The sequence below is a fragment of the Elephas maximus genome, chromosome 17, assembly GCF_024166365.1.
Source record: "Elephas maximus indicus isolate mEleMax1 chromosome 17, mEleMax1 primary haplotype, whole genome shotgun sequence".
NCBI classification, from domain to species: Eukaryota; Metazoa; Chordata; class Mammalia; order Proboscidea; family Elephantidae; genus Elephas; species Elephas maximus.
The window spans coordinates 89693582-89716738 of record NC_064835.1 but is presented as its reverse complement, the minus strand read 5'-3'; the positions used below and the strand labels follow the sequence as shown (position 1 = coordinate 89716738).

General features: G+C 47.7%; 1 protein-coding gene across 16 annotated transcripts in view; it reads right to left on the bottom strand.

The window, feature by feature from the left end:
• Window positions 1–2120: 2120 nt before the first annotated feature.
• Window positions 2121–23157, bottom strand: part of LOC126060746 (two pore calcium channel protein 1-like) — a 50425-nt gene continuing 29388 nt past the window's right edge. For 4 of the 16 annotated variants that reach the window (XM_049857009.1, XM_049857011.1, XM_049857013.1 and 1 more), the window contains 12 exons: window positions 21565–21709; window positions 19584–19769; window positions 17951–18015; window positions 16999–17086; window positions 16032–16094; window positions 15679–15748; window positions 12767–12986; window positions 12534–12624; window positions 10378–10491; window positions 9763–9887; window positions 6119–8750; window positions 2121–3121 (listed from right to left, as the gene is read on the bottom strand). In XM_049857009.1, the coding sequence (XP_049712966.1) occupies window positions 8605–8750; window positions 9763–9887; window positions 10378–10491; window positions 12534–12624; window positions 12767–12986; window positions 15679–15748; window positions 16032–16094; window positions 16999–17086; window positions 17951–18015; window positions 19584–19769; window positions 21565–21709 (1313 nt within the window). In that variant the 3' untranslated portion in view covers window positions 2121–3121; window positions 6119–8604. Of the gene's footprint in view, window positions 3122–5892; window positions 6007–6118; window positions 8751–9762; window positions 10328–10377; window positions 12092–12533; window positions 12625–12766; window positions 12987–15678; window positions 15749–16031; window positions 16095–16998; window positions 17087–17950; window positions 18016–19583; window positions 19770–21564; window positions 21710–23157 lie in introns of those variants that run through there. The other 12 variants (XM_049857002.1, XM_049857000.1, XM_049857001.1 and 9 more) reach the window with 12 other exon arrangements.

Below are 23157 nucleotides of genomic sequence, written 5' to 3'. Positions count from 1 at the left end.
TAAACACTGACCTGTTCACATTGAACCTAAAAAGGCCAAAATAGCTTTTCTTTTTTCCAAACAAGAGGTCTTGTGTTTGTATAAAACATGAACGTTCCCCCCACATCCGTGGGACTTCAACTTTCCTGTCCTTTGCTGTACCTGTTCTTCATCACTATCCATGGGAAATATTACAGGTGTAATTAAATTGTCATGCCTTTTTTTTCTTTTTTTAAAGTACCATTCAAAGGAAAATTTTGCATCTCGAAAATAGTGTTATAACCTTTATATGTCAATCGGGTCTAAAGATACAGCATTTATTAACTTTTAAAGCTGGACATGTCCTAGAGCTGAACTGACCTTGCTTCCTCCTTCCCTTCGTCCCTTCTTTGCTCCGCATCGTAAGGAAACACATCTGGCAATGGCGCAGACTCCAGGGAAAGAGCCGGTGCTTCCTTCCACCCTCATTTCCAGCCACCATGTTTCCCGTCCCAGAGGCAGCCACCACAACTCACTTTTTGTGAGTCCTTCCTAAAGTGATTCCGTGCATATTCGTATAGACTGTTACAGATTAAGTTACGTTCCCCCAAAAGTATGAGTTGTAAACCCTAACCTCCATGGCTGTGGTTGTCCCATTTGGGAATGGGTTGTCTGTTACCTAAGCGAGACAGGATTAGTGTAGGGTGTGTCGTGAGTCAGTCTCTTTTGAGAGAGAAAAAGAGATTAAACAAGCAAGCAGAGAGAGAGATGGGGTGAGAATAGATCCAAGCCACATGGAGATTTCCAAGGAACCAGGAAGCAAAAGCTGAAGAGACAAGGACCTTCCTCCAGAGCTGACAGAGAGGGAAAGCCCTCCCCTAGAGCCAGCACCCTGAACTGGGACTTCTAGCCTCCTAAACTGTGAGAAAATAAATTCGTTCATTAAAGCCACCCACTTGTGGTTTTTGTTATAGCAGCACTAGATAACTAGGACAGACTGTATGTTTTACACAACTAGCCAATTTCTACATCTTGCTTTTTTTCACTTAACCTGTAGTAGAGAATATGATAGTACGTGTAGAGTGGTCTCGTTCTTTTTACTGGCTTTATAATATTTTATTACATGGCATATCTGTAAATCCCTAGAAGTAGGATTACTGGGCCAGAGGTAGGCGCATTCAGAATTTCCAGTCAGCATTTTCGAATAGTCCAGAGGGGCTGTACCAACGTATATAAAAGTCCCTGTTTCCCCACATTTCCAATATCAGAGGTCAGGTTCTTTGGCCTTTGACAGTCTGACAGGTGGAAAAATACCTCCTCACTGTCTTAATATGCGTTTCCGTTACGAATTAGAGCAAATATATTCATATAAATTAAGAGCTATGTGTTTTCTTTTTTTCTGTGAACACTATCGTTTGTCCATTTTTTGGCTGGATTTTTATAGCAGCCCTTTGTATAAGGGGCACCAGTGTTGGTCCCAGTTTGTCATTTGTCATGACTTTTCTTGAAGCCTTTGTTGTCAGGAAGAAGTTTTTAAACTTTGTTTTGTGTTCTGACTGATAAAGTTTTAAATGACTTTCAGGTTTTCTGCCTTAAAAAGCCACTCAATTGAAAAGTTGGGAAAAAAAATTCTCTAATTTTTTTTATAAATACTAGGACTAAACTTTTTTGGTCGCCATTTTGAATAGGATCTAATTTTTTTCCCAGCTGGAAGTTTGGATGTATGAAGCCTATTGATTTCTGGAAAAAGTTTTCAGTTGATTCTTCTGGAGTTTCCAGATAAACAGCATCATCAGGGAAGAGCGCTTGTTTATGTCGTGCGACGTCCAGCTTGTGGTGACTGTTCCGTCTGATTCCTTTACTGCCCTCAGAGGAGGGTAAGGAACGGCGGCGTCCTCGTCTTCTGCTGCAGTGGTAGCTCTCCTAACGTGTAGCCACTGAGTTTAATGATGCCGGCTTAGTGGTTGACATAGACATTTTTAATCAAGTTAAAGAACCATCTGTTTCTGTTTACAAGTAAATGTGAACACGCATGAACACTTTCACAGCTTTCTTGCCCATCTTTTCAGCCTACTGGTCAGTTACATATGAGTCTCCTATACGGATGTACCATCGTTTATTTAACAAATCCCTTATTTAGAGACACTATATTGGTTTCAAAATTTTATTGGAACAAAACAGTGAGTACAGGTGCAAACGTGTCTGTGGGATAAATTACTAGACCAGGGTTTGCCAGGTCAGAGGGTAGATACGGAAAGTATCAACAGATTTCCCTGCTGAACGGTCGTATTGAAGTGTCTTTCCAGCAAAGTGTAAGAACAGCTTTCCCCAGAGCCTTGTCCTGTGTGTTGTCAAATTTGAGGGTTTTGTTCAGGTGAAAATTATGCTTCGTAGTTCAGTTTGCATTTCTCGTGTGACTGAAAGCTCTGCTGAAACCTGTCCACCTGACCCTGCTGGTGTGAAATACCAGTGGCACAGCTTCCAGCATCGCAGCAACACACAGGCCACCACAGTACAACAAACTGACAGATGGGTAGTCACTAACTGTACAGCTGGAGTAGTGGTGTCAGAACCTGCCTAACTTTGGGGGAAGATGACCAGAGTGCCTGAAGCTGATCCCTGTGAGGTGGAGGTCAGACACCTTCTCTCTCCAAGCTTTTCACCAATTCTGACATCAGGCGTCCTCCCATGGCTATGGCAGTGGCCACACGGAACTCACAGACCACACTTACCGGGAAGTGGTTTATTAAGGAAGCAACAGGGTACAACTCAGGATCAGGAAGCAATGTAGGCAAAATCTGGAAGGTTCCCCCAGAGAGGAGAGCATGTCCTTCTCCAGTGCTGGACAGCTCCTCTCGGCTGTGCAAGCAAACAGGCCCTTCTCTACCGTGTGCCCACTCAGCTGTGCAGGGCTCCTCTCGACCCCCTTAGGACAGAGTTCTTGGAACCCTCAGGAGAGACCTCTCTGCCTTTGGCCTCTATGTATCACCACTGACTCTGCTGCAGAGCCCCTTCTGGGCCTCTCGATATCTTCAGTGTTACAGCCTTTGACCAGTGTTACAGCTCTTTTTAGGAGGTTTCTCCCCTCCTTTCTCTCTGCTTCTCTCTTCTTGCCTTTTCTGCTTTCTGCATCTTCTGTCTTTCTGTCTGCCAACCTCTGTGGCTGCATATAAAGGCAATGTGTCAATTTCAAGGCATGGCCCTCCCTCCCACCAGGGCCATGAACTGACCAATCCCCTTTCAGTAGACCACAGACACTTCATTTGCATAAGTATATTGACCAATCCCTGTAAGGTGTATAAAATAGGCCAATCACAGGGCAGGCTGCAGCCTACGACCAGACAAAAAGTACCAAACCACTAGTTGTTTACAGCTTACCCAGGAAATGCCAGTAAACCTGGACAAAAGTAACAAACCCTCTGGGGCAGAAAACTAGGGCAAAGGTAAAGCCTCAGGGCTTAGGGAGAAAAATCTCCCAAGCTGTTTTTCCAAAGGATCACAGCAAAAGGCCACATGAAGGATCTCATTTCATCACATTAGCCATTAAAAAAAAAAAAAAGCTGCTGCAAAGTCGATTCTGACCCATAGCAACCCTATAGGACAGAGTAGAACCGTTCCATAGGATTTCCAAGGCTGTAAATCTTTAAGGAAGCGGACTGCCACATCTTTCTCCCGCCGAGCGGCTGGAGAATTCTTTGGGTTGGCAGCCAAGCACTTAACCACTGCGCCACCAGGGCTCCTCACATAGCCGTTAGGGAAATGGAAATTAAAGCCACAATGAGATATCACTAACGTATTAGAATGGCTAAACAAAAATTACTGACACTTCCATGTGCTCGTGAGGCTATGGCACAGCCGAGTCACGTATTTAGTGTGAGTGTAGAAAGGCACACCACTCTGGAAACTAATGCAGCAGCTTTTTATAAGGTTAAACGTGTTCACGATATGATCCAGCAACCCCACTCCTGGTATTTAACCTCAGAGATCCAGGGATATAAAGAGCTTGTGCTTGAGGTCTAAACATCAAGAAAAGTCTGCATTTGAGTGAATGAGATTCTCCTTGCTGATGCCCCCTGGACCTTTAGGGAATCGGGACACTTCCCAATTTAACACCTTCTTTCTGCTGGGATGAGAGCAGGGCCAAGGAGGTAATTACACTTTGTCTTCTTTGAGTTCCTCTGTTCTCCACCTGCTGAGTCAAGTTCCTGTAAAACCTCCCGTGGAACATTCAGAAATTTGTGTTGTTAATAAGCCCTAGGCAAGTCAGTTTGTTGTATTTCTGCAGTTATGTCGAATGAAGGCAGGGTTCAAGCACTGTAGTTTGTGTGTGAATACAGTTCAGATAACTTGGGTGCTCTGGTACATTTGAGGAACCTTTAATTGTGTGATCAGGGGAATTTGTGGTTGCAAATTACTCTTATTTCAGTGTGATAGAAGATTAACCCAGCAATTTTCCAAGTTAATGTGTAATCCTGGGTTGTTGCTGTTTGGTGCCATCGAGTTAATTTTGACTCACAGCGATCCCATGTGAGAGAGTAGAACTGGCCCCTTAGGGTTTTCTAGGCTGTAATCTTTACGGGTGCAGACTGCCAGGTCTTTTCTCTCCCAGAGCTGCCAGATGGGTTCAAACCGCCAGCTCTCTGGTTAGCAGCCAAGCACCTAACCATTGCACCAGGCCGGAAGAGAACACTAAAGGGCTACTTCGTGACGTTGGGGCTTGTCGGCCTCACGAGGGCAACACACACAGCGTACGAAGCTTGGTTTCTGATTCTAGATTTGGGGAAAGGGTTTTGCGTTAAAGTCACAAGCCACGATTTTGGACAAATCTCAGATTTGGAGCCTTCCTAGAAGTCAGATCTCATTCCCGTCTGCAGTCAGAAGAAACTTGCTGCTTTCGTCGTGTTCCCTTGAGTTGATTCCCACTCAGAAGAGACACCTGAAGTTCCTTCATCTTCTAGTTCCACAGACTTTTTTGAAACTGTATTCAGTAACTTGGAGAAGGCCTCTAGTCCAGATGGATTTGCCTGAATCTCTAAATAATCGTTAATGTTCTCCCGAAATGTTTTTATTTTGAAAATAATGTGATCTAAGTTGATCAATTGCACATTTATTCAGACTTGGAGGGAAGTCGAAAATGATCCAGGACAGATCTCATCAGCTGAACCCACATTAAGGTTAACCCTCAAAGTGTATACAAGGTCCCTAGGTGGCACAAACGGTTTGTGCTCGACTGCTATCTTAAAGGTTGGTGGTTTGAACCCACCCAGCAGCATCATGGAAGACAGGCCTGCGTTCATTAAGATCACAGCCAAGAAAACCCTGTGGGCAGTTCTACACTGTAACATGAGTCAGATCAACTTGGTGGCACCAAAAACAACCAAGTGTGTACACAACTAAGCACCAGTAAATAGAGCCAGATTTGTTTTGTTTTCCCTTTTGAAAATCTGCTTTCAAAGGGAACCAAGACTGAGAAGATGAAGGCGTTGTTTTCTCAAACTAAGAACTAAATGGTTCGTCGGTGACAGGCGGCTATGGTACCTTGGGCAGGGAGGACACTCGACTTCAGCTTCTCGCCCCTGTGGTCCTGTCCTCTCTTACCTCCAGCCCACTGGCTGTTACACTCAAAAGCATCCTCCATGTTGCTCATACCAAAAACTCGACCACCTTGTTTTCTCGGCACCGCTGCTGTCCATGTGGTCCCTGGTCTGCACCACGACCTTCACGTGGTAATAACTTCACAGTCTGGTTCCCTAGCAACAGCCTCGTCCCCACTATGGGAGGCTCCATCCAAGCTAAGTGAGTGACGTACTTCGGCACTAGTCTTTTTTGTCCACATGCCTGGTACAATCTACGGCGATCACCTTCATGGCAGACATAAGTTATTCGTCTGGGTTAGGAAAATCCTAAGTGGTCTCGTGCACACATGGCGCTTACCTGCTCAAGGACAGAGCTCTGCATCTCAAGGACAACAGAAAGGGACGCAACACACATCTGTGTTGGGAAGGAAAAGAGACCTCAGCTTCCTCCACTCAGTGAGGCTTAAGTTTCCTGAGGACACAGCAGAGCTGGGTCTCACTGTCTCTTGAAGACTGAGCAGGGTCCAGCCCATTCTACACACTCAAACATCAGCTGGACTCAGTTCTAGGTTCAGATTTAATACCTGTCTTGGCCGAGGCTTTTTCCATTCATCCTTGGCCGCTGTTCCTAAGTTGTAGCGAAGAATAAGGCTGCTTCCTCAGGAGATTCTGGAACTCCTGTTCCCAGCACCTTTTCCCTTTGGATTCACCCTGTGGACTAAGACAATTATTCTAAAATCTATTTTCCCTAAAACACGTTGTTGTTGTTGTTAGCTGCCGTTGAGTTGGCCCCTGACTCATGGCATCCCCGCAAACAACAGAACAAAGTGCCATGCCATCCCCACAATTGCCTGAAGAGACACTGATGGAAAACCACAAGCATGGCCTGTGCCTATCTGAAATGCGTGCTCTCCAGGGCTGGAAGCACAGGTTGGAGGATAGTTGGGTGTCTGGCATGGCACAAAGCCACACCTTTCTCTGTCACTGATCCTAGGAGTCATCTGTCTCCCTCATCCCTCAAGGCTGAGTTAGTTGTCCCGTTGGTTCCACTCCAGAATGGGTCAGACTCATCCACTTCTGAATTCATTAGGGTAGAGACAGGCTCTTTTTATAGGCAGGCTAAGCCACTGTAACATGGAGCACCGTGGCACGGAGCACTCCTACATTCCCTTCTCCCGTTACAGTCTGGGGTAAGCCATCCTGCATACAGGGCTTCCATGAGTCCTGATGGTTGCCACTTCTCAGCCTGTAAAAGGGGAGACAGAGTGGGGGAAAGTGGGGAGAACATACTCCATTGTTCCCAAGGGCCAGACCTGCAAGGTGCAGACATCAGTTCAGCTCATAGCCAAAGGGCCAGATACAATCACATGGAGACCAGTCTGTGATGTGCCAGAGAGGAGCCCATGTGCCAAGATGTGGGCCAATTGGAGTTCACTGAAAGCAAGCAGACAGACCTAGGGAAAGTCAGCATCCCTGACTGGGCTGCTCCCCATCCCTACGTCCCTACCAGAGATGGCGTGCCATGGACAGAGCTGTGGTGCCCCCTGGTGGCCACTGAGAACTAAGTTTCTATAGTAATTTGACCCAATAATTTTGACTCAGAGTCTTTGCTACTGAAGTGCTGACACGTTAAAGATACTAAGAAGGTTTACCCCCTTATTGTTTAATGTTGACCAAGTGAAACAACATGCGGGTCCATCCACAGGTGGACTTAATCATGAGACGTTGATGGTATGGGACATTGGCAACACCTTTAAACTATGCATTTAACGGGTGCAGAGTTTCTGTTTGGGGAGAAGAAAAAGTTTGTAATGGTGACGATCTCACAACATCATGGATGCAATTGATGGCACTGAACCGTAACTTAAAGATGGGTACAAGAGCAAATTTTATGTTACATGCATTTTGCCACAATGAAAAAAAAATTATATACTTAAGTGTGTTATTATGTGACATACACATACTCCAACGTGAAAGTTACTGGTAAGTGGAAAAAGTAGGTTGGTGAACAACACACGTGAAAAGATGTCATCACATCCACTTAGGATTTTAAAAAATACAATTGTATCCTATATTAATACACGTGACTGTAAATGGATGGAGTTCCAGAAGAATAAACAAACTCAGGAAAGGGGGTATCAGACTGTGAGTGGGAGAATTAAAGGGGAGGAGCAAGGGAAAGATGGAATAAAGGCAAAGAGCAAATTCTGACTTTACTACTGTATTGAATTTGTAATTAAATAGAATTAAATTTAATTCTAATTTAAAAAAGAAATATTCAACATAAATGCAAAATTGTTGCAACTCAATATATTTAATATTTTAGGTGATGTAAGTGTTAGATGCACAGAGCATAAAGAGAGACGTGAGAGGATGGCAGGGCTCCACAGACCGTGTCAGGTGGGTCAGCAGGGACCCACCTTCTGGAAGTCCTCAGGTTAGTCTGATTTAAAGCACTAACGCAAAGCATCAGGGCAGGATCTTAACCCCCCATTTCTGTCACCGTCACAGCCCCGCCACCTGGCCTTAGGTTGGGGCAGTGACAAAGTGCAGAATAATTAGGGGCATACTCTGCTGACTAGAGAAACTAAACCTGGCTAAAATGCAGTGGTCATAGAACTGTATTACCACATTCATAGTCTTCATTTTCAAGAAACGCTGTGCTTAAAAGCTGCTGTACTAGAACATCCCTTTACCACATTTAAACATCCATAATTCACTCATGTAATGTAACACAGGGTTAGTTTTTAGAACAGTGAAACACTGTAAAATAAACGAGAAACCTTGCATAGCCCCGTACGCGTATGTGCACGGTAAGTGCTCCTGACTGGCTCTCCATGCCTTCTCCTCCCCTCACTCCCATGATCAGACCTCGGAATGGCCCCAGGCAGGGTAGACAGGGCGGCAGCCCCACAGCTTTCTCCGATGGCTCCTGACAGGTGAGGCTGGTTCACGGGCTCATAAGGACACAGAAAGGCACCTGGGCTGCACAAAGACACTCCAGGCAGCAGGCGCAGCAAATGGTGAGTTTACTGTGGTTTCCAGTTGTAGATCCTTTCCAAGCTCAGCATTATGTACTGTTTTCAAAATTGGGATTCCTTGGATATATGTCACTGGGTGAGAAGTTCAGAATCTCATCCAAAGAAGGGCCTTCATCCTCTGGGGCAATTTCAGACTCAAACATCCGCTGCAGCAGGGTGTCCACGGTCCGGTACCCTAGGAGCAAGGACACGGGCAAATCTTCAGCTTCTACGGGTTGGGCAGAGGGCAGGCATCCAACCCACAGACTTCAGCTCTCCTGAAGGAGGGCCACTGAGTGGGAGAGAGTGCTCTGAGCATGGTGAGCAAACACTCATTGAGAGGACAGATGAAGAACAGAGAATCACTCATTTCTTCTGGGTGTAAAGGAATCCAGGCACCGATCCCATGAACTCTCTGGAGGTCAGGAAGGTCCTCCTTAAGACTGGAGGAAGGACAGTGACCTCTCAGGCCGCAGCCCCTCCACCTGGAATCTAGGTTCGATTCCTCAGTCTCAATTTATTATAGGGCACCCCAGCTGGAGCCCAGATGATCCAGACTGGTTTGGGTTTACTCAGCCAACTGTTAATCCATTGAGAATCAAGTAATTAAGCAAATAGTTGTTAAGGGCCCCCACGTCTCTGGTAGGTCATTAAGCTCTGGGAATACAATGGAGAACAAAAAAGACATGGCCCCTGAGCACAGAAGCTTCAAGTCTGCAAGGAAGACAGACAGTGGCCAAATAGTCACAGGACTATAAACGTGCACCTGATGCCAGCTGAAAGCTGGAAAGGGGTGGGGACACAGCAGGAGGCCGGAGGAGGCTTCACTGGGGGAGTGCTACTCAAGCAGAGACCTGGAGGAGAGGGGCTCATTACGAGAAGGGGAAAGGAGAGCAGCCAGGTGGAGAAGCAGCATCTGCTCAGGTGGGGGGGCAGGCGGAGCAGGGGAGCCCTGGAGCTGACAGGCCAGCAGGGCCGAAGAGCAGCGGGCATGCCAGGTCACGGTGGTGGGAGAGACGCAGAGACACTGAGAGAGACAGTCAGGGGGCCATGAAGGCTGTGGGGAGGGGCCTGTCCTTGAGCAATGGGAACCCACTGAAGGCGAGATTTGCATTCAGGCCTTCTCCCTCACTGGCTGCTGGAGGAGGACAGCTTAGAGGAGTGTCTGTTCTATTTTGCATTAGGTTTCGTGTGGGGCCAAAACTTACTTTTTGATGCAATTCTGAAGTACAACCCTTTCGAGCCCTTCCTTTTGCTGTGTCCGTCACCCCCACTAAAGCCACTGTCCTTGGTGTCCACGTGGTCGATAAGCGCCCCATCCTGTACCTCTTCCCTTCAAGGAGGACAGACAACATGGAGGTTACTCAGCAGAGCCCTCACATGGCCTCCCCGCCTGGCCCAGTGGTCACTGCCCAGCCACATGCAGCACACTCATCCGGTCAGGGTCCCTGACAACAAGCACACGGGATCAGGCTGGGCACCGTGGTCAGAACCTTGAAGGTACGGTATACACCAACTCCTCACTTAGCAACTATCTCGTTATCCGACACATCACATTAACAACAACAGTGAAAAATCTATTCTCCGACTACTTTGCGCATTAATGACGAGCTTCTGGCAGTAACCCTTTTGTGACCAGCGGGACACAATGCCAACCTACATATTCCACCTCTTGGGTCCAGAGGGACATAGTGTCCCACGTAATATTTTGCGATCTGCTGCAGCCATCCTCCGTTTTCACATAACAAACTGGTCTTTCGAGCTGAACCACGTCTGTAAGTGAGGAGGGGGTGTCCGTCACAAAGTCTAAACATGCTACTCACTCTTTGACTCCCACTCCAAGCTCTTGAATCTTCTTCTCAATAGCAGTTTCTACTTCACTTTTTTCTAATGAATATGCCACAAAGAACGCCTCCAAGATGAATGCTATAAAAATACTGAGAAAGAGTAAGGGGTAGGGGGAGTTGTGTAGAGGCAGCTTGTGGTCCAGGTGATGTGGAGCCCTGGCCCTAAAGAGCATTCGAGCCCAAATACGAAGGCAAAGAATATGCAGCCCAGGAGGGAGAAATAATAAACGAAGCCGCTCTTGACTTCCATGCACTTGGAAAGTCATTGTTCACTTATATCCTATTTGAACAGTGACCACTAGGAAGAAAATGGTTTAAGGGAAAGTCAAGGCCAAATAACTGTTGGGGGACAACTCCCCGTGATTGTCTCGTGTTCTGCACAGTCAGTCCTGTGGGCAAAGGATTTACAGCCCGTTAAGGATGTTTGTGTAAGAAGATAGCCCAGGAGAGTAAAGTGTAGACAGTCTTCCTTCCCAGAGACAGTCCAGGGTAGCAGAGAGTAGCCCTCTTCCTCCCTCCCCAGAGAAGACGTGTGCTGATACTCCAGAGCAAAGGGAAGGCCTGTGTCCTTCTCTGGAGGGGAGGGGAGGGGAGAGGAGGGGAAGGCAAGTCACCAGCAGTCCTATATAAGTCAAAGCTGCCTGATTTCAGAGTTTCTCTCCCACTATACACCCCACTCTACCTGGCGCTCACCACGTTGCCCTGCGGAGACTGGGGCTCAGGGAACTGACACAGTCCTGCTGCTTCTGCCCCATAATAAACCGTCTTTGTCTCTGACCCAAAGGTCTCGTGTTTTCTGTCAGCACACGCACACAGCAGGTGATCACATCAGTTTGCGTGTAGGGTAAAACTGCAGACCCTTCACTGCTTCTGACAAATAATGATGATTTAGCCCAGAGCTGTTGCAGTGCTCACATGCTGTTTAGGAGAAAGGAGTAAAAACGTCCCTGAAGCGTTTTCATACTGCCTTGGTCTACCCCAGTTGGCGTTGAGTCAATTCCGACTCGTGGAGACCCCATATGTGTGACAAACTAGAACTCTGGTCCGTAGGGTTTTCAGTGGCTGATTTTTTTGGAAGCGGCCTGCCAGGCCTTTCTCCTGAGGCACCTCTGGGTGACTCAAACCTCCAGCCTTTCAGTTAGCAGCCGAGTACATTAACCATTCGCACTACCCAGGGGCTCTCGGCTCTCTGGAAACCAACGTGAGACCCCTCGAAGGAGCATTTCTATCTTCTTCCCAGTACATATTCCATTCAGACTGTTGGACACGCAGGCCTGACCAGACCCACCCACAGGGTGTCCTCTTCCCCCACCCTCTGCCAGGACTTTCCTTGAGGCGTCTTGAACCAAAATCAGCAGGTCCTTGAGGCCAAAGTAGCCCTGACATGACAAGGAAGACACAGGCGCCAGGATCTCGGTGCCACCCAGTCAGCCCAAGAATTTCAGGCCCCAGCCCCGAGACACGTGCTGACAACCAGAGAACATCTAGGGAGAGAGTCACGGTGGTAGTGGGGATGCAAAGTCAGGTCACACGAGGAACCAGGAACAAGGATCAAAGATTCTTCAGGTGTTGTGAGGGGTGAGATATCATAGCAGTCTTCAAATATTTACTGAATTCTCCCACGGAAGAAAGGTCAGAACGGCCTGGAACCAGTGCAGAGAACGCACCAGGAGGTGAATGTCCATCCCACCTGACAGACAACACGAACACAGAATCTCTTGGGTTCTGATGGGCCCCAGTAGTTGGAAAGATTTTGGCAGAGCCTGGACAGCAGTTCAGCAGGGATGTTTTATTAGAGGTGGTTAGCAGTGTTTTAGAGGTGATTAAATCTCTGGGGGGCAGGGTAGGGAGACTGGCCTGGGCCTCGAGTTCCTTCCCACTCAGGCAATGGTGAGGCTGTGAGATGTATACTGTATGCTGATGTGCAAGACACTGGTAGACGCTATGAGAAACACAAACCTGAACAAAAATATGACCCCCTCCTCCCAGGGTTGAGCATCTAGTTGGGGAGATGAGACAGACCCACAACCCACACCATGGTGGAACAAGAGAAGGCTAGGAGGGAAGCGTAAGCAGCTATGAATTCTGGAAACTGAGATTTAAGATTTACAACACGGCAGGGGTAAACTTACTTAACGATGAGGATGACAACCACCACGTGGAAGGCGATGAAGTACAGCTTTGCCGCCTGATGAGTGACCAGGGCAAAGCCGCCCGCAATGAGTAGGTAGCTAAGGAACCAAACCTCCGAGCGACGTGGCACACCCCCTAAGCCCAAGGACACCGTAATTAATTCTCCTCCCTTAAGTAACTTCCAGGCAGCATGCAGCCCCTCTGTGAACCCTGCTCCTTCTTGGAAGGATATTGTGCCACTGGTTAACCACTGTGAGCTCCATCAGCACGATGAAGGACGAGGCAAGGTCATTGAAGTTGTTCTTGCAGTATCTGTCTCGGGCGAAGGCTGTATCTTTTAAGGCTGGGTTCCCACATACCAGAGCACCAGGAGTGGTGAAATTGGAGTCAAAGAACTGGACTTTGCCATGGAACATTTCCATCCCAATGATAGCAAACGTATAGTAGACCACCTAGGAGGGGAGATACCCCATTGTTAGTATAGTAGACCACCTACAATATAGTGGACCACCTAGGAGGGGAGATACCCCGTCATCAGTATAGTAGACCACCTGGGAGGGGAGATGCCCAGTCCTCAGTGGCCACACAAAGCTGCAGAATCAAGGGGCAAGGAGCAAGCTGAGGAACCAAGAACAGCCTGCAGCTGAGGACGTTGGTCAGCACCTGTTCCAGGGTCCAGCAGAAAGGGCTGCTGTGTGTATTCCCTTGGCCAAAGCACCAGAGAAGGCTGCCTTCTCCAGCCAACAATGCAAAGCAGCTTCAGGAAGAGGGTCAGAAGGAGTTGGCCCCTCGGCCAGAAAAACCTGAGCCGTCTGTGGAAGGAAAGAGGGCCCGGCCAGCTGGACCATACAATGATCCCCCCTGGACTTCATTACAAAGTCAGAAACAATGGCTGCTAGCAAGTCACTGGGTTAAACACTCAATAAAATAATACTAATAATAAGCTAGTGCTCTTGGGGAAAAAATAAAGTTGTGTCTTTACCTTGTTCTTTACACCAAAATAAATCCCAAAGGTACCAAAGCTTTAAATGTAAAAAATAAAGTCATAAGAGAGCTGGGGGAAAGAAAAATGGGGTTGAAACTGGCCTTACTAGGGGTGACATAAAATCTAGAAACTTTAAACTTTCGTTCAGCCAACCAAAACAAAACAAGACTTATGTCAGAAAAACAAGCAACAGACAAGACACGATAACTGTTCTTTATACAATGTGTTGTTGCGTTTGAGTCAGCTCCGGCTCAAGGCAACCTGTGTCCATAACAATGAAATGTCGCCTGGTCCTGCTCCACCCTTATGATACAACCTAACAAAGGTCTGCTTCCTTAATAGGCAAAGAACTCCTACAAACCATAAAAAAAAAAAAAAAAGAAGAACAGAAGACCAACCAAGGATGTGAATAGACTGTATAACAAAAAATTAGCATAATTGGCCAAAAGAACTTAGAAAGATGCTCAGTCTCAATAATAACTAATGGAATGCATGTCGAATAACAAAACGCCATTTCCCACCTATCAGATTTGGGGCGGGGGGGATGGAAACGTTTAATAAAACCCAGAGGTGAGGGGTGCAGGGAACCAGGTGGTCACACACTATCGTTGAAATCTACATGGAAGTACGTCTTTGGAAGGCAATTTGGCACCATCTACCCAAATTTTCCAGTTGCCGAGTTGATTTCAACTCATGGTGACCCCATGGGTGTCAGAGTAGAACTGTGCGCCACAGGTTTTCAGGGGCCCACTTTTCCGAAGTAGATCTCCAGGCCTTTGTTCTGTGGACTTGAGCTGCCAAACTTTCAGTTAACAGCTGAGCGCTCAACCAGTTGTGACGTCCAGGGTACCATGGTGGTTCAGTGGTAGAATTCTTGCCTCACACACAAGACACCCGGCTTTGATTCTCGGCCAACGCAATTCCTGCTCCGCCACCACCTGTCTCAGTGGCGACTTGCCTGTTGCTGTGACACTGAACAGGATTCAGCGGAGCTTCCAGGCTAAAAACCAGCCTAAAAACAAGGCCTGATGATCTACTTCTGAAGCCAGTCAGTGAAAACCCTGTGGATCACAACGGTCCCATCCCTATGTGCATGGGGCCAACTTGACAGCAGCTGACGACACCCAGATTTTAAACACATTTACCTTTGACTTAGTTCTGGGAATCCATAAAAGAGATACACTGAAATAGGCACACGTATCTTAAATAAATAAATAAATATATTTTTTTAAGATGCATGTACAAGGATGGGACATCATGATAAACGTCCCTTATTCAAAGCTTGTCCGCAGAGGGGCAGATTGGGCACACAGTGTATCGTCCCTGTGTGGAAACTTTGCAATCGGGGCAGAGATTCCGTGGCTGGGCGTGTCCTCCTGAACATACAACAGAAACATGAAGTAGGACAAACTTGTGCAACGGCATTTTGTATGAATTGTCCATTTGGGTAAATAATAAACTGGACACACACATGCACGGGCGTGATACAGTTGTCGCAGGCACAGAAATATTCAGGAAGAGTAACGAACCTCTTAACGATGACTGTCTCTGGGAAAGAGGAGTATGGAGACAAGAACAGGTGACTGAAAGCCTACTTTTTATTCTATAGTAATTGAATTTATTATTATTATAAAAACACTCCAAACACTCCATGGCAGGGTAGCCACCAGTGTTCATGCTTCCCCACCCACATGCGGACTTGTCCCTGAGTGGCAGGCACCCAGCCCCTCGCAGCCCATGGCCATGTTCTCACACTGGGTGAGCGTGGACGCGGTATGGGAACAGGTGAGGAGCAGGTGCATTCTCTCCATGAGCACCACAAAGACTCTGAGTCCTGGGGGGCAGAGCCAGGAGAGGGAAGGAGCCTGAACCCCTGAGAGCCACTGGCCAGCTAGGGACACCTGCCTGGACCACCATGCTAGTGAAAAAGAAACGTAACTGGGTTAGTCCATGGATTTTGTGTTTGTTACGGCAGCCAGTACACCTTAACTAATACATTCCACTGTTTCCAGAAAACGTGATACTTTATTGCCACTGGAAATTAGTTGAATCTCATCTACTTACTCTCCCTTTCTTTCTGTTACTTAAAATAAGGTGCATTAAGTGTTGTTAAGAATAAACTCATTTCACAAAGAGTAGCGGCGTGAGCAGTCACTTACCAAGACAAGTCCACCAAACGTCAGCATCGTGGGGCCGATGTTAATCAAGGTGGTCACTATCACCCGGAATCTGGGATAAGACAAGGTTCCCGAGGCAAAGCAAAAGGGAAGATTTAAAATAAAACTGGAACCAAACCAGCATGTTTTAGTTTAATGCCCCGCTCTCCCCGGTCCTGTGTTTAAATGTTTCAGTAATTGGCCTTTACGATGTTGTCGTATCGCTCCATCTGCCAAGCTGGGAAAGGGGTTAGCTTGCAGTTTCTCTCAGATCAAAGCAAGGCAGTCTTGAAAAATATAAGAAAGGTAATTACAAACCCTGGGTGGCATAAATGGCCAAGAGCTCAACTACTAACCTAAAGGTTGGCAGTTTGAACACACCCAGAGGCGCCGCAGAAGAAAGGCCCAGCAATCTGCGTCTGAAAGATCACAGCCTTGAAAACCCTACGGACTGCAGTTCTACTCTGCAACGCATGGGGTCGCCAGGAGTCAGAATTGTCTCGACTGCAACTGGTTTGTTTGTTTTCACTAATAAGACATGAACAGGTGTGGAGGCTGAAAAACTAGCGTCACCAACTTCTCTCCCCACCTCATCTCCATCAAAATCAAGGCTGCTTTAGGGGTCCTGGAGGCCTATTTGAATCCACCAGGCACTCCTTGGGACCCCTACGGGGCAGTTCTACTCTGTCCTACAGGGTCGCTATGAGTTGGAATCAACTCGACGACAATGGGCTTTGGAGGCCCATGCTGACAACTGAAAACTTTCTCTGGGAACAGCCAGTTCTCTGACGGAAGAGTCACCCGTGCCATCCTGGGAAGGAATCTGGGGGTTGCGCTTATCCAGGTTTCGGGGTCAGTCTCCTGGGCTTGCACCTTTCTGACTGTGCACCTGGCCGACTGTCAGTGTCGTCACCTGTAAACTAGCAATGACACAACAGGGGTTGTTGGTAGATTTAACAAGACAGTGCTCAGCACAGGGCCTGGCGTTTGGTTGCTTCTCAGTAACGTTAGCTGCCGTCACAGACTGCTATTTAGTCACAGCCTAATGGTGCAGGCACAAAGGAGCCTGTAGGGGGACACAGAGATGAAAGTGACTGATGACAAAATCCCTGCTCGGGAGCTGCCCTTTGCATGCTCTCCACACATCCTCTAATGCTCCCCACCGCCGCCCCCACCATGCTCCTAGAGAACCCCAGCTCCTCTACACAGGCACGTTCAGGGCTCCTAGCGGGGAGCATCTAGTCGAGGCAGGCATTCCTTCCACCCGGCCTCCAGTGTGGAGAGGCACCCAAGGGCAGCAGCTTCCCGTGGCTTCGTCCCTACCTCTCTATGCTGACGATGACCCTTAGGAGCCGGAGCACCCTCAACACCAGGACAATGTCCAGTATCTGCTGGCTGCTGCGTCTGCTTGCTGGAAATAGAACACAGTCATCTAAACATCCTGTTTGCTGAAGCCTCTGTGTTGCCCCTCATCAACGAGGTGTAAACTCTCAATGCCGGAGAACAACTGGGTGTCACTTCCAGAACAGGACAGTGGTTCCAAGCAAGAAGGAAAGGAGGACTATGCCGTAAAGCAAAGCCCAGTCAGCTGAGTGGGCAACCAAGGTTCCTCCCCTTCTCCCCTCCACCCCAGTGCCAGAGTCACAGGACGGGGAGCCATACTGGGCTATTTGTGGGTGTAGGCCTCAGATCCGCATTAAGTGAACATGGACCCAGTTCTGCAGGAGAACCTGCTCCAACGAGCCCTTCCTTCCTGGCACCCTTTCACATAGTTACGGTTAGAGGCTGCACTGCCCCAAGGGAGCCTGCCTGCCCCTACAGGAAGGAGTATGCGTGGGGGTGGCGTATGAGGAAGGTGAAGAGAAGGTGCTGGACGGGGACGGCGGAGAGGGCTCCACTTGCTCCTGGATTCCGTCGAATTAGGCAGAGGCCACACCTGCCATGGCTGGCATCTGGATGGGGGTGGAGGTGGGCATTGGGTCAAAGGTGTAGAGGTCAACCCTGAGATCGAGAGCCAGCTCTGGAGAGGAGATACCAGGTGAGTATTTGCCTGATGGATATCTACAAACAAAATCTCTAAAATAAAGCCAAAAACAAACAAGGCTGCCAGCCTTCATGACTCTTAGGGGAGATGAACCCCCCCTCCAAGAACATGTAACATTTTTAATAATTCTCTCCTATGCCCCACCCCCTCACCCCAGACTTCTCAGAGGAACCCAGTGAATGTCCGACAGTGACTACTGATTAAACATGCGATCCTGGGAGGGGCACTGACCTGACTGGATGGTGGCATTGGCCACTGTGGCCACCAGGGCTGCAATGATGATCAGTGTGTCAAACCTGACAGTGGAAAAGCAAACTCAGTTATGAGTCAAGGGAGAGGCCTGCCAAGTCAGGACACGATGGCTTCTGAGAAAAAGTCTAATCCTGTGTCTTATGCAAAGCAATGACCCAGCCATAAAAAAGTGGATCACAATAATGGTTAAACAACATGGTAAACATAACTAATGTCACTAAGAAGCTCTGATGCCCCAGTGGTTAAGAGCTCGGCTGCAAGCCAAAAGGTCGGCAGTTCAAATCTACCAGCCACTCCTTGGAAACTCTATGGGGCAGTTCTACTCTGTCCTATAAGGTCTCTATGAGTCGGAATCAACTCCATGGCAAGGGGTACAATGTCATTGAATTGTCAATGTGAAAAAAAACAATGAAAAGGCAAACCATTTGTTACATACATATTTGCCACAATAGAAAATGTATAAAATTTTTTGAATTGATTTACATAATTTTTAGGACAGGAAATATGAATCAAGAAACACTCATTTGAACAACAATCCAAGGGTGGTTCACAAGGCATCGCCCGAGGGAGTGTGCAAGGAATCAGCCAATTCACGTCGCCTCACACGCCTTCCCAAATAACTATACACTTGTAAGGATACTTTGACACATTTGCAGAACACATAGTGTAATGTTTCTTGGTATTAACTGTACCAAATGCATTGTAACTTTTTTAATTGAAAAAAAAAATTCATCAAGTTGTTACTTTTGCTTCTGACAATAATCCCAAGAGACAAGAAAGCTCAGGACACTGCTAACGGGTTCCCCTTAGACCACACATCCGCCATAAGCTCAGGACGCTGCTAACGGGTTCCCCTTAGACCACACGTCCACCATAAGTTCAGGACGCTCCTAACGGGTTCCCCTTAGACCACACATCCACCATAAACACAGGACGCTGCTGACGGGTTCCCCTTAGACCACACGTCCACCATAATGCAGCTCCCAGCACTTAGAGTCTTCATTACAGGGATCCGCCCCCACAAGCTGTGTACTGCTTAAGACAGGACTGGGTCCCCGCGTGCCTGACACACAGTGGCACTCGATACAGCCGTACACTGAGCACCCAGCAGCAGCTGCTGCAGCCAGTGGGCGGTAGCTCTAGACTTGGAGGTACAGAGCCTGGAGGAGAGAAGGCCCAGGGGGAGACACATGCAGCCCAAGGGAGGGCTTGCTGACAGTCCTGTTGTCTGGCCATGCTGGCCTAGTTTTCAGACAGTGAGACTGGAGAGCAGGCCAAGGAGCTGTGGAAGGAACTGCCTCACTGGGTATGATGTTTTAAGACCCTTTCCAAATCCAAGACGCCATGACTTATATTCTAATTTTAGCTAGTCAGTTCAAACTCATATCATGAAGAACAGTTTTTACTAAGCCAGGTGTCTCCCACCCCCACATTTCATTATCAGATTCCTCAGATCCAGGGAGATGGAGCTTGGAGAACTACAACCATGTTTCCCAAATTGTGAGCCCCTTCTCCTCCCTGGAGCTTGGAGGACTACAACCACGTTCCCCAAATAGCGAGCCCCTTCTCTTTCCTGACAACCTCCTTCCCTCCCCAGGACACGTGCACTTGCCAGTTCCAGAACTGCTTCCTTCCAAAATAGGCTCTGGGCTCATACGTGTACAGTTTCAGGAGGATCTCAGTGATGTACAGAGAGAGGAAGAGCCATTCTGCATAGGAGATGAGGGCATTTTTCTCATCCAGAGCGATGAAAACGGCATTTATGAGAATGATGACATCATAAATCCAGACAAAAATCCTGGCATGAGGGGAAAAAAGAGACCCTGTCACCTTGAATTTTAGTGAAAGAAGTGTGAACCTGCTCAGAACCCCACTGGGGCTACTGTGCTTCCTGGAACCATGATGAATGCAGGATCCCACACACACAAACACACACCCCTCATCTACTGTGCTTTCTGAAGCCATGATGAATATAGGATCACACACACACAAACATACACACACACCCCATCTACTGTGCTTCCTGGAACCATGATGAATACAGGATCACACACACACACACACACACACACACACACACACACACACACACACACACACACACACACACACACACACACACACACACACACACACACACACACACACACACACACACACACACACACACACACACACACACACACACACACACACACACACACACACACACACACACACACACACACACACACACACACACACACACACACACACACACACACACACACACACACACACACACACACACACACACACACACACACACACACACTCCTCGTCTACTGAAGGCTCCAGCACAGCCAGAGCCCTAAAGCACCCCTGCCTCCCACCAACGCTGCACGGCCCTTCTCTGGAGAATAAAATGAAGGCAGAGGGAGGGGAGGGGATAAGGCCATGGTATTCCCCGGCTCCTTTTGGGGGCACAGTACCTGTGATCAGTGGAAAGCTTAGGGAGAATCGGGTAGTGGGGGACAGGGAAAGAGCTTGGGGTTTAGTACAGGATAGTCGCACCTCTACTGCTTGTCCCCAGAAAATTAACATCCTTAACTAAGGTTCTGAAAACCCTTTACCCCTAATAGACATGGAGCTTTCTACAGGACTGACACCCCCGTCCTCCTCAGCATGTTTCAGGTGAAAGTGGATGAAAAACTAGGATAGCTAGCTTTCATTCAACCTTCCGTTCCAGAGCAGGCCAGGTAGCTCAGGTGGCTTTCCCCTGTGCTCCAGAGAATAATGGGTACAATATGGCTACAGGGGGACAGGAGGGGTCCGCCCCAGGGCTTTCTGTGAAGCTGTAGACTGGGTGTCACTCACGGACATGCAAACACCCTTCATGTGAGGAACGTCAGTGGCTCAATGCTGATATTAACAGGAAGGAACCTCTACCTAAAGGGCTTTGATAAACATAAAACACGAGAGGCGAAAAGGGGTACTTCATAGACTGAGATAATTTCAAGGACTTCTGAATCGTTCGTTTTTATAAAATTCAAAGAAAGCAGGAGGCCACCATGGCTGAGGATGAGTCTCTGATGATATTGGTATTCCAGGCCTCATATATTAATAGCAAGATCTCAAACCAGGATAAATGATTATCTACCAGAAAATAAAACTTTACATGTTTAAATCACTATAAGAGCATAAATTATAGAAACCACTAATTGCCTCCTTAACAATCATCCCAGTAACTCCAGCTGCTGAGTTCTGACCACACGACTCTCAGAATCAAAGTGCCGTATCCGACCTGAACTTGAACTTGATGTTGACCCTGGTGGGCTGGACTTCAGAGCTGTCAGCTTCACCCGCCCAGAAAGCACATCTAGCCTGTGCCCTTAAACGTCTTAGGAAACAGGGCAGAAGCAAGCACACTCTAGAAGCCTGTCCTTTTGGCAAGGTCAAACATAGCGTACCCACAACGTCTCCTGATGCGCCAAAAGCAGTGAGCAGGGGGTGATTTACGGCTCTGAGGGTGAAGCCCATTCCGTCCAGACGGCACGAGCAAAGTCCTTGTTTTTTAAGGCAACCAGAGAGAAAAGCAGCCACATCTGACTTGCCTGTGCTGGACCATCTTTTGGATGAAAAGGCTCAATGACGACGTGTACACTTGTGGCATCCAAGCTTCCAGGGGATGTCTCTTGACGTCCATGGTGACCACCTGGATATTGAGGAGGTCAGCCAAGCGTATAAAGTTTGTTTTGTCTGCAACGCAAAAACAACCCAAAATTCATGGCCACTAACACAAAAGTCTAAAGGGTAAAGTCAAGCTGGCAGAGACTCTTGGGTCTTCTTTCATAGATGAAGACCTAAAGCCTCCGAAGGCCAAGAAGTCAGGGAGTGGCAGAGTCTGCCCTCCATCCCCAGGCCTCCTGTCTACCCTCACTCAGCCCCTCAGCCAACCCAAGTCAGCTGACTGTGATTTTCCTAGTTAGCAGGTACCGCCATCTTACAACCTACCTGCCACACTGCTTTCCTCCTCAGAGGCCATGGCTACTCTCAGTGTCTGCCATAACCCACCTCTCCAGCCTTGTCCCCACTTCCCCTCCCTTCCGTGAAGCCTTCTAGGCCCGAAGGTCATCCACACCTTCCACCTGAACCCTTACCATCTTTTCTGCTCACCCTCCCTCTAACCCTTCTCAAGGACTCACTCATACCCACAGCTTCTACAATGAGCTCACCCACCACCCCAGGTCAAAGTACAGTGGCTGACCAGACCCACCCAGCTGAGGAGCTGATGCTGTCCAGGCCGTCTGAATGCCCAGGGCCAGCAGGCTACTCTCCGCTGCCCCAGCACCTCTGTGCCCACCGGTTGGGTGGTATGGAGACCACAAGTCTACTGAACTGATTCCCAAGCCTGTTTGTGCTTGAATTTAAATAGCTACAGCTTAAGGAAATATCACCTAAGTGGACAAAATCAGAATGTACCAAGAGTGTGGCTGCTTTTTCGAAAACTAAGTTGAATGCTTTGGAAAGCTGAAGAAAGTTGCTAAAATAAACTGCGGGTGCAAATCAGGTGTAGCTGAGACAGCCACCAAAGATTGGGGCATGAATTTTAAAACCCTGGAAGAACTCTCGTTTAGGGTAATTTGTAAATGTTTAGGTGTCCATTTCAGTTTTCAGAAATAAACTAAGCATCATGGTTATTTTGGGTGGCATCATGGTGTGGTGTGTACAGGAGAGACATTGCAGAACTTTCCACGAATGAAAAGGCCTTGGACTTGCCAGAAGCACAGCGTCATCTGAGTGAGGAGCCCCAGTCAAAGCCTTGGGTGGCATCAAATGCCCATGTTGTTATTTTAAATATTCCTAAGAGCTGTTAAGACCTAAACCCAGTGTTAAATAAAGAAACACAAAACTTAACAAATATGGAAAGAAAAGGGCTGAGTTGGATTACTAACAGAGAATATGGAGCAAGTAATGTTGTTCAGATACCTTAGGATTCGCCAAGTTCCCAGGTCTTCAAAGTTAGAAGGAAAATACGCATATATACACCTTAATAGTCAAAGACGCAAAATCCACTCGGGTGGAGGTACAGCTTCAGGAGAATTAGGTAACATAACTTGAATCCAAGGATCTGGGTTGTGTGATCTCCAGCATCTTGAGGTTACTGAGGCCCTGACATAGGATTTGGGGTGACCTTTTTTTTTTTT